This window comes from Microcebus murinus, chromosome 8, assembly GCF_040939455.1.
Source record: "Microcebus murinus isolate Inina chromosome 8, M.murinus_Inina_mat1.0, whole genome shotgun sequence".
Classification (NCBI taxonomy): Eukaryota; Metazoa; Chordata; class Mammalia; order Primates; family Cheirogaleidae; genus Microcebus; species Microcebus murinus.
In genome coordinates, this window is record NC_134111.1 from 18600282 (window position 1) to 18615289 (window position 15008).

The 15008-nt window shown below is 37.7% G+C and overlaps 1 protein-coding gene across 1 annotated transcript in view; it reads right to left on the reverse strand.

Annotated features, from left to right (window-relative positions):
* The window catches only part of ZRANB3 (zinc finger RANBP2-type containing 3), a 242291-nt gene that overhangs the window by 19299 nt on the left and 207984 nt on the right, over window positions 1-15008 (reverse strand). Inside the window, exons 13-15 of the mRNA XM_020288513.2 lie at window positions 7709-8123; window positions 4606-4803; window positions 2554-2645 (exon numbers count right to left, since the gene is read on the reverse strand). Of these exons, the coding sequence (XP_020144102.2) occupies window positions 2554-2645; window positions 4606-4803; window positions 7709-8123 (705 nt within the window). The remainder of the gene's footprint in view (window positions 1-2553; window positions 2646-4605; window positions 4804-7708; window positions 8124-15008) is intronic.

Here is a 15008-nt window from a genome sequence, read left to right on the forward strand (position 1 = left end):
TGGAAAAAAACAAAAAACAAAAACACAAAAAGTACTTACATACTGATTAAAGTTTAAATATATAATTATAATATATAGTTCTAAACCCTGAATTGGACTTGGGAGTTTGGCTGAAATAAATAGTTTTAATACAACACAGGATGCTAAATGTCTGTTACTGCTCTTCCTTTTAAGGGGTGTTCTTTTAGGCAGTAAGCTAGGCTTTTTATCCAAATTTCTACTTCTAGATTTTACGTTAGCTCTTCTAAGTGAAAAGGAAAGTTTTCATCTCAACTCCACCATACCTACAAAAAGACAGGTTAACATTTCATGTACTTAGAGTCTTGTGTTGAGAAAATTAAATGAGTGATAACATTTTATGATACAGGGATGTGTAACAGTCATAAAAATACATTTGAGACCATTAACAAATGTCAAGAAGGTGTGGAGGCCCATGTTGCACAGGCGGGGTGGCAAAGCCAGAATACAGGTCAGTGAGGCTGTTGCTCTAGTTTAGTTTGGCAGGAGGCATGCTTTACCCTCTACCTGGAGTTTGCAGTTTCTCTCCCCTAGCTCTACCCCAAGAGGGATAAAACACTGACCAGATGATCCAGGAGGCAGAGGTTTCACAATACAGAGTACAGGTTAACTCCCTAAGGAGTTTAAGGGCTTCTGAATTCCTGTAGTGTGCTCTATCAGGTGTCTGCTGTTGGCCTATCTACCTTCAAGGTCATCTGGGGACCACTTCTCTGCTCCTCTCATGTGATGGTCTGAGAAAGAAGGACAGCCTACAGCTCCTCCCACATGAGCGATAAGGGTGGCTCAGGCACTGAGCAGAGGAATGACTGGTACTCTCCATTGTCTGGGTCACTTTTGGAGTCTAGGAGCTTCACATGGCAGACGGGCTCCAAGCCTACCAGAGGAGCATTGTGCCTGGCTTGGTTCTTGGTGCCTTTCTCTCAGCTTTGGTCCCATGCTGGAGGCTGCAGGGGGATCTTGGTATTCATGATCCTAGCCATTTCCTCCTAAATGAAGATTATTACATGGCACATCATCTATCTACATCTATATTTGGTTTAGTGGAAAACCTGTAACTGAAAGTTTGGTCATCTCCAATATAAGTTATCCTTTCACATATCAATAAAATGGGCCACAAATTTTAAAAGTTACAAATATTATACTTATAAAGATGAGAAATTTGCAATTATAGATCAAATAATAGATTCATAATCTCAGCCATTTTTTTCCTCAAATACTCACACTAGTTTACCTAGGCCAAAGATTCGTACATGATCCCTGAGATCCTTCCAGAGGTGCCACAAAGTCAGAAGTATTTTCATATTAATAGTAAGATATTAATACTATTTTTGCTTTTTTCTCTCTCATTCTCTCACAAATGTATGGTGAAGTTTTTCCAGTAAGTACGTGATGTGATATCTCAACAAACTGAATGCAGAGGCAGATATGAGAATCCCATTGTCTTCTATTAAGACTTTAGAGAAAATTGCTAAATGTAAAACAATAATACTCTTCTCACTAAATATATTTTGCCTTAGAAAAGATAATTATTTTTAATAAAATGTTTATATAAATGTAAAATGGGTTTTATTAATGCTACTTTTAAGTGAATAAATGAATATATTTAAGTGCCTCCATTTTAACTTCAAATACAGAAAACATCAATAGATATAACTCATATAAACAAAAGCTCTCTGGGGCAGGGCACAGTGGCTCATGCCTGTAATCTCAGCATTTTGGGAGGCTGAGGTTGAAGAAGGGATCACTTGAAGCCAGGAGTTGGAGATCAGCCTGGGAAACATAGTAAGATCCAGTCTCTATACTGAAAAGAAATTGGCTAGGTGTGGTGGTGTGCTACTTGGTAGGCTGAGGTGGAAGGATTCCTTGATCCCAGGAGATTGAGATTACAATGAGCTATAACACCGCTGCACTCTAGCCTGGGCAACAGAGCGAGACCCTGTCTCTAAATCAGACAAATAAAAATTTCAGGCACTGCTAATGTAAGCTATAGCAGGAATCAGCAATCATATGACAAAGCTTCCTAGAATTTTACTCAATATGAATAAGCAGGTCTACTGCTGCTCCTATTGCCTACAAACAAGCAGTGCAGGAGCTACATTTATTGAGAGTTCATGTTGGCTGGGCACTATACTAAGTGCTTCACAGGACTCAGCTCATTTTATCCTTGCAAAGGATCCTCTCCGCATTCTATAGTTGATGAAACTGAAGCACAGGGCACTTGAGCAATGTTTCCAAGATTACACAGTTCGTAAGAGATTTGAGTTGACATAGTCTGCCCTTGAGAGATCTGTATTCTTTTTTTTTTTTTTTTGGCCAAAAAGTGATCAAACTCACCGGAGAGATCTGTATTCTTAATGACTACCTTGTTTTGTCTCTCATGGTCTTTAGATTTTACACAGGAATTTAGAAATTACCTTTATGGAGGCAAATAATTAGATGCTTGTCTCATTGTTAACAAAATTAAAAATCTCCACTAAAAAATGAAAAAAGGAAGTCATTTTTATGTTTCAAGCTACAGAATTGCATGATGCTTACCTCAGTATAGAGGTGAATCCGGTCAGTGTTCTTACTTGCACAAAACATTAAGGTGTCATACACTGGAAAAGCATCTGAACTCTTCAACTGTTCTAACAAAGAAGAAAAAAGAGAACTTGAAGCTATCTAAAATAGCTTATTTTAATCTTCTGTAGGTTAGAATGATGAGATAGCTATGTAAAAAATATCAATATATTTGACAAAGAATGTGTGTCTAGGCTTGAAATACAACTACTGTGATAGGCAATCTAAGAACATATCAGCTTATGTGGCACTAGTTGCTTCACATTTTTGCTAATGACCTAACAAGAAACAAACAGATTCAGAATTAGCTGAAAAAAATACAAGTTAAACATAGGAAGGATTTCTTGTCAACAGAGTTGTTATTTGTCTTGAAGGAGTTTAGAATCTATCCCTTTTGCTAGGGCGGATTTAAACTGAAACTGAATGGACACCATTTTGATTATCAGCAGCAATACAGCTATGTTGAGGGCCAACTTATGCCTGATTCCTTAAGCCCTGGTGCTGCACATTCACAAAAGGAGATGAGTAGACAAGCTTCTTTTCTAATAATCTCTTCTTATTTAGCCCTTTCTCAGTCTTACTGTCTAATTTATTCTGCAAGGGAGAAAGGATTATCAAAGCTGGTCTAAATAATAATTATAGTTAACACTTAGCAAGATATAGAATGTGCTAGGCACCGTTCTAAGTACATATACTAACACTTCTTAGACATAAATAGTACATTTTACACAAGAGGAAACTGAGGCACATTAACTTGCCCAGGGTCACACCAGTAGTAAGAGGATTTAAATAATCTGGTTCCAGAGCCTATGTTCTTAACCTCTGTCATACTTCCTCCATGACCTTTTTAACTGCTTTCTCAGATGCAGAAATCTATGATGATGTGTTTGTTTTGTTTTTTCTTTTTGTTTTTAAGAGACAGGGTCTTGTCCTATCATCCAGATTGGAGTGTAGTGGCATGATCATAGCTCACTGCAGCCTTGAACTCCTGGGCTCAAGTGATCCTGCTCCCTCAGCCTCTCAAGAAGATAGGACTACAGGTGCATGCCACCATGCTTGACAAATTTTCTTATTTTTTTGTGTAGAGATGGGGTCTTGCTATGTTGCCCAGGCTGGTCTCAAACTCCTGGCCTAAAGCGATCTTCTTGCCTCAGCCTCCCGAACTGCTGGGATTACAGGTGTGAGTCACTGTGCCTGTCCAACATTTCATTTTAAGGCTATGAATTTGACTCCAAATTTTATCAGTATTTAAAAGCAACTATTAATAACTTAGAAGAAAAACTTCAATAGTCTCATCCCAACAATTTTGGGTTTGTTTTAATAAGAATATCTATCTGTAGGTTACTGTGGTCACTAAAAGAGTAACAAGGAAAATAACCCAAAAGTACTCACAGGCTTTTGCCAGCTGGCCCATAAAAGACAGTGATATATGCCATACAGGCTGGTATTTGCTAACCATCACAGCTATAAATAATGAATGGAATCAACCAAAAAGTAAATAAATGTGAAACATTATATAGTTGGTTCCAAATTCAGTCATGATTCATATAGCCTTGAAACTATGTTCCTTAAAAAAATTAAAAAAAAAAAACACTTTTAAAAAATATGCTAATTAAGTATAGCCATCTAAAAGAATTTTTGTGTAAAGGATTAACGATATGCTAAGTGGTTGTTAATCATCTGTCAATCTTACTGTTTTGTCCATAAGCACCTCCCAAATATCAAAACAGCACCCTCACTGTGTGAATGGGCTAGGCTTAGCTGAGGCTGGGCAGCAGGCCTGGTGGCAGCACATGCAGCTATTTATCGGTTTTGCTCTATGTGTAATGTCTGAATGCCAACAGACACACTCAGCTCTTCCAGCCATCTGGTGTTTAAGTATGTGGTTACAAATGGTTGGTATTTTTAATATAATAAAAAGGAATAAAAGGAACCTGGAACAAGGTAGTAATTGCAAATCTAATAACAGTATTATGTATTAAAGTAAGTAGCTATTATTTGGATGCTGGAAATGGAAACAAGACTTACCATTACCTGGTTGGGGTGTAAGTCTGTCTTCCCTTTCAATTTTTGATGTTTCCTCCTTGCTCTCAGCCAACTGGTCAGGTTCTGACTGTGCAAGGACTTGTTTTTCACAGTCTGAGCTAGTTTGAACTTTTGTGGAGTTATTTTTCTGAGAATCATCCTTCTTACTTTTGTTTTTATCCTGGATATGGTTGAGGCTATCTATATGTACAATTATTAAAATCAAACAATAATTTACATTTAAAAGTACAGTTTAAAAAGTCACAGCTATGTCTTACAAAAAGAAACAAAGTTAATAATGTTTGTTCCTTCTTTTAAAACATAAATCAGGAGGCTACTATACACCTAGCACTAGTCCAGGTGCTGAAGAGACAGCAAAGAAGAAGACAGGTAAGTGCCTGCCTCCTGGAGATTCCATTCTAAGTGGCAGAGACAGACAATAAGGTAAACAAATAAATAAACAACACAACTAAAGTTTTGTGAGCAACGGGTTGCAGGGAGTACTACCATTGCAAAAGCCATAAGGGCCAAGCTCTCAGGAGTTCCATTTGATTTGAGAGCTGTTCAGGAACCCAGGAAGCCTGGCTTTGGGGCCTATATTCTTGGAGTAGATTATAAATGTAACTGTAAGCCATTATACAGTTTTAGGCAAAGGAATAATAATAATCTAAGTTTTTAAAGGATCACTCTGGCTGCTGTGCACAGAAGGATCACAATGAGGTGGACTAGTATGGAAGCTATTAAGGTCTGGAAGAAAGATGACGGTGTCTTGCGTAGGATGGTAGCAGTAAAGTGGCTGGAATCAAGATTTATTCTGGAGGTTACTTGATGGATTGAGTGTAGGAGTCAAGAAAGATATCAAGGAGACTGCTTAGGTTTTTAGTGTGATGTAGTAAAGATCAAAGAAGAGAAGATTTGGGTGTTAAATGTGGCAGTGGTGAAGAACCAAGAGTTCTATTTTGGACCTGTTAAGCTTGAGGGATCCATTGGGCATCCAGGCGAAGATATTACATAGGCTAGATCCAGCCTGGAATTCAAGTGAAAGATATAAATTTGAACGATATGAGGTGTAAGATGTTATATGAAATACAGATGTTAAGAACAAAGCACAAGAGAAGTGCTACATATTGACAAATATTAGCATTCAATATATATTAAACTGAATTTTCTCTACTGCACTAGAGACTGTATTAGCAACCTTCCTAGTCTGTAACATTCTAATATTGCTCTTCTAAGTTTCTGAATTCTACTCTTTCCTCAAAGTGTTATATGAAAGGCATTACTTAAAAATTTAGATGAATTAGAATTAATTCCACTTTTCAATACTGTTAGGGTACATCCAAATCAAGGTTGCCAATTTAGAGTAATGTAAGTCTAATAGTTATAATTTTTACATATAGTAATATCACTGTTACTTAGAATGTTTCTCTCTAATCAGACTTTTATATTCAGAAAAGGTAGTCAGGTTTTTTTTTTTTTTTTGAGACAGAGTCTCACTTTGTTGCCTAGGCTAGAGTGAGTGCCGTGGCGTCAGCCTAGCTCACAGCAACCTCAATCTCCTGGCTCAAGTGATCCTCCTGCCTCAGCCTCCCAAGGAGCTGGGACTACAGGCATGCACCACCATGCCCGGCTAATTTTTTGTATATATATTTTTTAGTTGGTCAATTAATTTCTTTGTATTTTTAGTAGAGATGGGTCTTGCTCAGGCTGGTTTTGAACTCCTGACCTTGAGCAATCCACCCGCCTCGGCCTCCCAGAGTGCTAGGATTACAGGCGTGAGCCACCACGCCCAGCCTAGGTTTTTTTTTAGTTGCTTGACAGGTTGCTTATTAAATCATGCATCTAGGAACTTTCATTGTTGCTCTTGGTATCACAGAGGAAAAGTCAGAACAATAAAACCCATATTAAACTATGATTCTTGTTGGTAAATCTCTCAAGGTATATACTTAATGTGAACTGATATTATTTTATAGTCACGATATACTTTATTTTTATTGCTTGTAGCAGTTGGGAATTGCATGGGATCATGCTAATTGTGGTAGGGATATTACATGGAATAAGCTTGTGATTCCAATTTAGTTCATAGACAACAGGCGTCCACATGACAAATATAACCACCCAGATGGCAGACTTGTCAATTTTGGTAGGAGCACCCAGAAATGAAAGAGGGAAGATTCAGCTCCTGATTAAATTTTCCTTCAGATCAGAACTAAGACAGAGAGGAAAGCAAACAGGAAGGAGGAATTGCAATATCAGAGTTTACATCTTAGCTGAGCTTTGGTCAATGTCAATATTCTGAAGAATGGATGATGGAAAATTAGATGTGTACAATGATTATGATAAAATAAAATGAGTACATCCAGTTTCCCAAACTGCCAACTTGGCATGTTTCATTACAATAAAAATGCTATCTAAAATTGGAAACAAAAGAACACTAATGATTTTTTTTTGTAACAACCATGGGTATTAATAACCATTTCAGAAATTAAACATCAGGAAATGGCATATCATGCTATAAAAACATACCTGAGGTAAGTTTATGATTTCTGACTTTGTTTTAGAAACAAATGAACCCATAAAACAGACATCAAATTGGCTCTTAAAAGATCTATAAAGGAATTCTGATGATTCGTCAAGCAAGAAAAATGGCACAATGTATACTGACTAGGCAAAGAAGCTCCACTGGATTATTTTGCTATTTAAATGTAAAAATAATCTATAATTTCCTTAAAAACAAGTATTATCTACAGAGGAAAGAAAACAGCAGGTCTATGACTATAAGGCATATTTGCTACTATAGCAACAGAGCTTCTTTTCCTACCCACTGAATTCACATCCTGCTGACATTAATCAGAAATGTCCATTTGTGCCAAATTAATGCCATATCACAGACGCTTGGGGATATACATTCTTGACAGAACTGGGAGATTTTCACATTCCACAAGGGATAAATTCAGTCTTCACTATGTGAAGTTCTTACTCCAGTTTAAAAGCTAAAGTCGTGCTGAGTCACACTAACCTTTGATAACAGCAGTCTCTAAAACACAGGTTATCCAAAGACACCACTGTCAGCCCCCACCTCCATGGTCACCTTCTGTGTACTCACCAGCACTGCCTTGAGGATTCTCACACATTTCACAATAAGGTAACACTGAATTATTGATATAGGTACAGAAACCACACTGCCAGCCTTCTCTAGGAACAGCTAGGGTGGTTGACTGGGACTGGGCTTCGTGGACACCATCCATGAGTAGAGCTATGGTTTGCCTGGGCCATGATGGTGTCTCCTCAGGGGGACTGCAGTGGTCACTGGTGGCAACCAATTTCAATCTTTTAGCTTCAGATTCAAAATCATTTTCATAATCAGTGGTATCTCTTGCAACTATTTTTCTGTGGTCTGATGCCACTACAGTTTTTTTCTCCTGGAATATCCTTGATTCATCACAGGAGGTCACCAACTGTCTTTCTTTAGGTTTTGGTAAAAAGAATGATCGAATATCATGCTGTTTTTCTTTTTCGAACTAGGAAAAAAGCAAATAATTAAAGTAAGAAACAATATGTTCTTCTTAAATGAAAGAACTTGACAAAATAATTTCATTAACTATGTTGCCTTATCCTTTGAATACCTTTTTGAAAGTGAATTCAATGCTATGGCTTTTCATATATACATACATATAAAATATCATTAACACATCCATGTACTTTCTATGTCTAAGTTTTTTCTTAGTACTTATTAGGTACCAAGCACTTTACATACATTAACTCATTTAATGCTCATGTCAGCTCTGTGATGTAGTACTATTATTATTTCCATATTGCAGATGAGGAAACTAATATTTTAGAGAGGTAATTTGATTAGAGAATTTATATAATAAAAATATACTTCATAACCTATCTACCCTAGGTATATATGTTAGGGAAAGGAAGCAATTATGTATTTAAATATTTCAAGTCAGGCCGGGCGCGGTGGCTCACGCCTGTAATCCTAGCTCTCTGGGAGGCCGAGGCGGGCGGATTGCTCAAGGTCAGGAGTTCGAAACCAGCCTGAGCAAGAGCGAGACCCCGTCTCTACTATAAATAGAAAGAAATTAATTGGCCAGCTAATATATATAGAAAAAAATTAGCCGGGCATGGTGGCACATGCCTGTAGTCCCAGCTACTTGGGAGGCTGAGGCAGAAGGATTGTTTGAGCCCAGGAGTTTGAGGTTGCTGTGAGCTAGGCTGACGCCACGGCACTCACTCTAGCCTAGGCAACAAAGCGAGACACTGTCTCAAAAAAAAAAAAAAAATATTTCAAGTCAATCAAGAACCTAGAAAAATGCTTTCATACCCAAACTATAAATACAATGTTCATAACAATGTTATTCATATTAAAATGTTTACTTGACCAGGAAGCACTTTTCAAACATTAAAGCTATTAATTAGAACAGCTTCTTTAACAGACACATTTTACTAATTACCTTGTTTTCAAGAAACATGTATATATTTTTGTCTATGAATAGCTACATCATTATCTCATGGTTTTCATCTTTTCAATGAGTACATCTCAATTTCCTAATTAGAGAAAGTAGGATACCTTCTTCTCAATTGATTAACCATCAGTTAAGGTAAATTAAAGGAGTTAATTTTAGAGAAATCCTTCTAGTAGTGAAATTGGGAACTATGTTGGACACACACTATGGCAGACTACATTTCCAAATATGGCCACACAACTCCTATCTCCTCTCACGTGCTCATTTCACAATGTAACACTGACGTGCCTCCACTGAGAGGTGGGGTCCATGTTCTCCATTGAAGCTGAGTGGATCTTTATAACTTCTGTAAATGTCTCACCCAACAGAATGCAGTTACAGTGGGATGGGGAACCTCTGGCCCTCTGGATACTTGAGTGCGGCCTTTTGACTGAATTCAAAGTTTGGATTCGATTGAGGGGCCACACTTGAGGATCTGGAGGACCACATGTCATAGTATGACTTCTATTTGGGTGGCTATCTCTCTTGCCCTTTTTTCTCTCTTGAGATGCATGCCTTTGGAACCTAGCCATCATGGTATGGGAAGCCCAAGCCACATGGAGAAATCATGTCTGGTGTTCCAGCTAATAGCCCCAGAAAGGTCCCCAGGTGACAGCCAGCATCAGTTGCCAGATATGTTAGTAAACAAGCCTTCAGATATTTCCAGCCCTAGCCCCAGGGTCTTCCAGCAAAGGGCATAGTCATTGTGGAGTAGACTTGCCATCCCTGTCCTTGAATCCTGTACCCACAGAAACTATGAAAAATAATACATGGCTATTGCTGTTTTAAGGCACTGAGTTTTAGAGAAATTCCTAAAACAGACACTGTAGATAATGATAGTAAAATACCATATATTGTAAAGAGATATTTTACATAATGAATCTTATTTGTACTTCTTCATAGTACTGTGTAAGAAAGAAATATTTAGAAAATTCATAGAGATAGAAAGACCAGCTTCATGAAACCTAGTCAATCCATTACAGCAGATGCCTACTGCAACCAATTGGACGAAATGATGAGGAGGGTGCGATTAAATAGTCGAGACTTGTCAATAGAGACAAGCAAGTCCTCTTACAAGACAATGCTCGACCATATGTCATATAAACTACACTGCTCAAACTACAGAAGCTGGACTTATTCACCAGACCTTGCACCAACTGACTACCACTTCTTTCCAGGCTTTGGACCATGTCTTGCAAGGAAAAATATTTAATTCTCAACAAGCTATGGAAAATGCCTTTTGTGATTTCATCGCCACAAGCTTTGTGGGCTTCCTCACTGCTGGCATAAATAAGCTACCATAAAGATAGCCAAACTGTGTTGATTGTTTAGATGAATACTTATGATTAATTGCAGTGCTTTTCTTGTTTAAGATATAATAACTATTTATTAAAGATCGGACATTTCATATTTAATGTCCTAATTTTTTTTTCCAGTTACTGCAATAGGGAATATAGAAAGGTAAATAGGTTCATTAGAAGGCAAAAAGATACAAGGAAACAAGTTCACTTTTAGACATGTATGAGAACTGATGGCTACCAGAGTGGAGAGTTCCAGGAAGCAGGTCTGGAGTCCAAGGGAAAAGTCAACTGAATATCTATCTGGGAATCACTGACATACATAAAATCATGAAATTGGATGTCATGACACATGGAGATAGTTTAAGCAAGTAGGAAAGGTAAAAGTCAAGGACAGAAGGCAGGGAAACAACATGAAGGATGGAATGTGCAATAGAGATTCAGAAGAAAAACTTAAAGAAAAATCAGAAGGGTAGGGGTTTTAGTATGTGTCTTGGTTTCCCATTCATTATACTAGGTGCTAAGTAGGCACTTTTTTTTTCTTAATTAATTTTTTTAAATTGACGAGGTCTTGCCAAGGCAGGCCTTCAACTCCAGGGCTCAAGAGATCCTCCCACTTCAGCCTCCTGAGTAACTGGGATTATAGCTGTGCCCACCACCGTGCCCAGCATTCAGTAGGCATTTTTAATCAGATAAACTCATGTCCTTCAGTTCTGGGAGTTTTATTACTTTTTATTCCTCTGTCTTCTCTTTCTGAATCTCTTATTAGGAAAGAAGCTTCTCAACAGATTATTTGATTTTCTTTTCTTTTTCCATCTCTTTATGTGTTCTACATTCTGGGTGATTTCTTCATTATCTCCCTTTCCTTCCTTATTACATTGTCTCTATTTCTTTTGTACCCCATTCTTGGCTTTTATGTTCATTTTGGTCTGTTTTTCTCATGAGAAGCTTTTCTCAATGCCTGGAGGCCTTTTGCTGTCCACTCATATTTAACTATAAGACACGAAAATGCTATTTGATGTTCCATATGGGAGAATTCACTATAGGGTCATCACTGACTGTTTTGTTGAGAGATCCCTTTTAGTCTCTGTGAGTTTTTTCTTGGTCCAGTCAGTTTCTCCAAAGAGGATACAATGCCAGCTAACAGGGAGCTGATTGGACAAAGGTGGTAAAGATTTCACCATTAATTAAGGAATCTTTCTTAATCTTGCTTGTTATCGATTTGGTGCCTCACACACTCTCTCAATTGCCTTTCTTCCTAGATATACTTTAAAAAATATTTTTAAAGAGAAGCCAATAAAACAAACTGAGGTCAGCATAGCTATATACATAAAATATGGGCTGGGCGCAGTGGCTCACGCTGTATTCCTAGTGCTCTGGGAGGCTGAGGTGCGCAGATCGCTCAAGGCCAGGAGTTTGAAACCAGCTTGAGGAAGAGCGAGACCCCATCTCTACTAAAAATAGAAAGAAATTAATTGGACAACTAAAAATATATAGAAAAAATTAGCTGGGCATGGTGGCACATGCCTGTAATTTCAGCTACTCAGGAGGCTAAAGCAGAAGGATTGCTTGAGCCCAGGAGTTTGAGGTTGCTGTGAGCTAGGCTGACGCCAATAGCACTCTAGCCTGGGCAACAGAGTGAGACTCTGACTCAAAAAAAAAAAAGAGAAAACATAAAATATGCAATAGGCTACTGTCACAAACACTGAATACTGTTTAAATAATATCAGAATCTTTTGTCCCATTGTACATAGTTAAAGAATTTATTTCTTTAATGACTAACCTCTCCATCTCCCCATGAGAAAAATAAAACAAAAGCGACCCTCCCAACAAAACAAAACAACTAAAGAAATCTTCTAAAGGAGAATTCTCTAGCCCTTCAAATAACAGCTTTTACAGTTGATCTTCTTAATTAAGTTATTTAAGCCAATTTTAAAAGAATTTCTTTTTTTTTTTTTTTTTTTGAGACAGAGTCTCACTTTGTTGTCCAGGCTAGAGTGAGTGCCGTGGCGTCAGCCTAGCTCACAGCAACCTCAAACTTCTGGGCTCAAGCGATCCTCCTGCCTCAGCCTCCCGGGTAGCTGGGACTACAGGCATGCGCCACCATGCCCGGCTAATTTTTTATATATATATCAGTTGGCCAATTAATTTCTTTCTATTTATAGTAGACGGGGTCTCGCTCTTGCTCAGGCTGGTTTTGAACTCCTGACCTTGAGCAATCCGCCCGCCTCGGCCTCCCAAGAGCTAGGATTACAGGCGTGAGCCACAGCGCCCGGCCAAGAATTTCTTTTACTATTTAAGCAATGACTAATTTTGGAAAATGGCATTTGAGAAATTCTCATTATGTGCCAGAGGCAGGTTGAGAGGAAAGGTTAGCAGAGACTGACAGTAATCAGAAATTGACCTATACCTCTGCCACTGTGGGAGTTTACTAACAGGGCACTGGAGTAATGAGTATAGGTGTTGTTGTAAAAGCACATGCCACTCGGTAATAATAAATTGAAAATATAGCATGTTAAATCCAGAAAAGAAGGGAGTGGTTAAGAAAGGAAAAAATTTTAATAATTTTGTGAACCAAAGGATACCATAGGGATACAATGTTAACAAAAGGAGAGGGCAAGCAATGACTTTAGCTAATGTTACAGTGGCTAAATTAGACAATGATGAAGCTGTCACTGGTAGTAAACCTTACAAGTTAGTGGCCTGGCCATGGGGCTGCCAGAAGCTAGAAGGCCTAAAAGGAATAAAGATTTATTCTCAGGTAATCAGTGAGAAACTGATCCATGTCATCAGTTATGCTTTCTGATTGTAGCCTCTGGGCAAATGGGCAGGAAGTTGGTTGATGAGGTTTTTGACATTTAGTAGCTATGACTAATAGAAAAACAGATGAGAAAATCTCTTTGACACACCCTAAAGATAATTATACCTGCTGGATGGGAACAGAGAGGGGTTACTGGTTTATTGAATATGAATTCTTAACTTGGGGTCCATAGGCTTTTCATAAGTCCTAGTTTGGCAATCAGTGAGCCTAGGAAGTCCCTGAAATTACCTATCAATGTAGTCTGCACTGTATGTGCATTTTGGGGGAGCAATTCTTTACTCTCTCCATAGTCTCAAAGGGATTCAGGACCCAACAAAGGTTAAGAGATTAGAATAAAACATCTGAAGATGCACTTGTGGTTTTAATAGCTCCATTCTTTCTTTAATTTTCTGTAGGTAAAGAGGGATTGAGAGTTCATATGGGAATATATATATGGGTGGTGAACCTCACTCTTTTTAAGGAGAAATAAATACATGAATTCTCTTCCATATGTCATGAGAATCCATCTGGCTTCTCTCAAATAATAATTTTTAAAAATGGAATACCAACACAGAGTAACTCCTGTGCAAGCATGAAATGTGCTAGCTGAGCTCATTTATCACTGTAACTGGACTCTGAACAGCAACTCATAAGAGCACAAATGACACATGGAGTGTTCATGCAGTCAAAAAAGGGATTCCCTGCCCCTTAAAGGCTCCTGCCTTTAAGCTTTATCAGTCTCACCAAAATAGACCAGAATCCTCAAATTACAATAGTCATATTGATAGATAAATATTCAGTGCCCATAGCATTCTGGTTATTTTTAAAATTATTATTGTTATTAGCATTTACTAGATGTAAAGATAGGCAGGAAACACAGAAAGACAAAATATTTTTAAGGCCTAGTAAAACTTTGTTACTAAATAGCAAGATTAAGCTAAAAAAGTCTTTTGTAACTGCATTCTTGCATTTAGAAAAGACATTATAGTAACAAGTTATGGACAAACATTCCCAACTCACCATTACTGCCCTTGTAAAGAAATAACTTTATTAAATGATCTTTTTAATATATGATAAATAAGGAACTTATAAGTAAGTATTTCTAATAGAAGTAGCAATGTAACCCTATAGTAATTTTTATCACAAGGCTTAGGAGAAAAATACAGTTATAACATGCCTATGTCATGAGTGTGGAAGACAGAAGAACATATTCCTCCCTTCAGTTATACAGCAGACACTCCTTTATTGTGTTTCTGTCTTTTGTTCAATATTGTTTTTGTAAAACAAAAGAAAAATATTGCTTTTGGTGAGAAATGCTGGGAATAAAAATTTCAAAATGCTTAAGATGGCAAAATGCATGTTTTTATCTGAAAGGTTCAGGGGCCTAATCTGTTCGCTCTGTTTTGCACCATGGTATAACTACTGGTCTTTAGAGAAAAATCCTCTGGTTATGATGATAGGATTAAAAGTCAGTTATTAGAACTGAAGAAGAGGGGAACAAAATCTAGTAAAATTCATAAAAAACAAGAAAGCACTTCAAAGCTTGGTGCTATTCCAGGGAAGCACAGGCCACCAACAAAAGCAAATGTCAGGTTTAATAGACTTTGATCAAAGGGCAGCTCTGGTAGGAACCATTACTGCCTCATGTCATTCGGCTCTTGTTCCTAACAGAATTAATACACTTGTTTTACAAATGGGTGATTGGGACATCATGCTGGTCTCCTGAACCACAGATGATTGATGATTGGAGCTGGAACTAACAAGCCCTCACTAACATTTGTAATCAAGCCAAAAAGA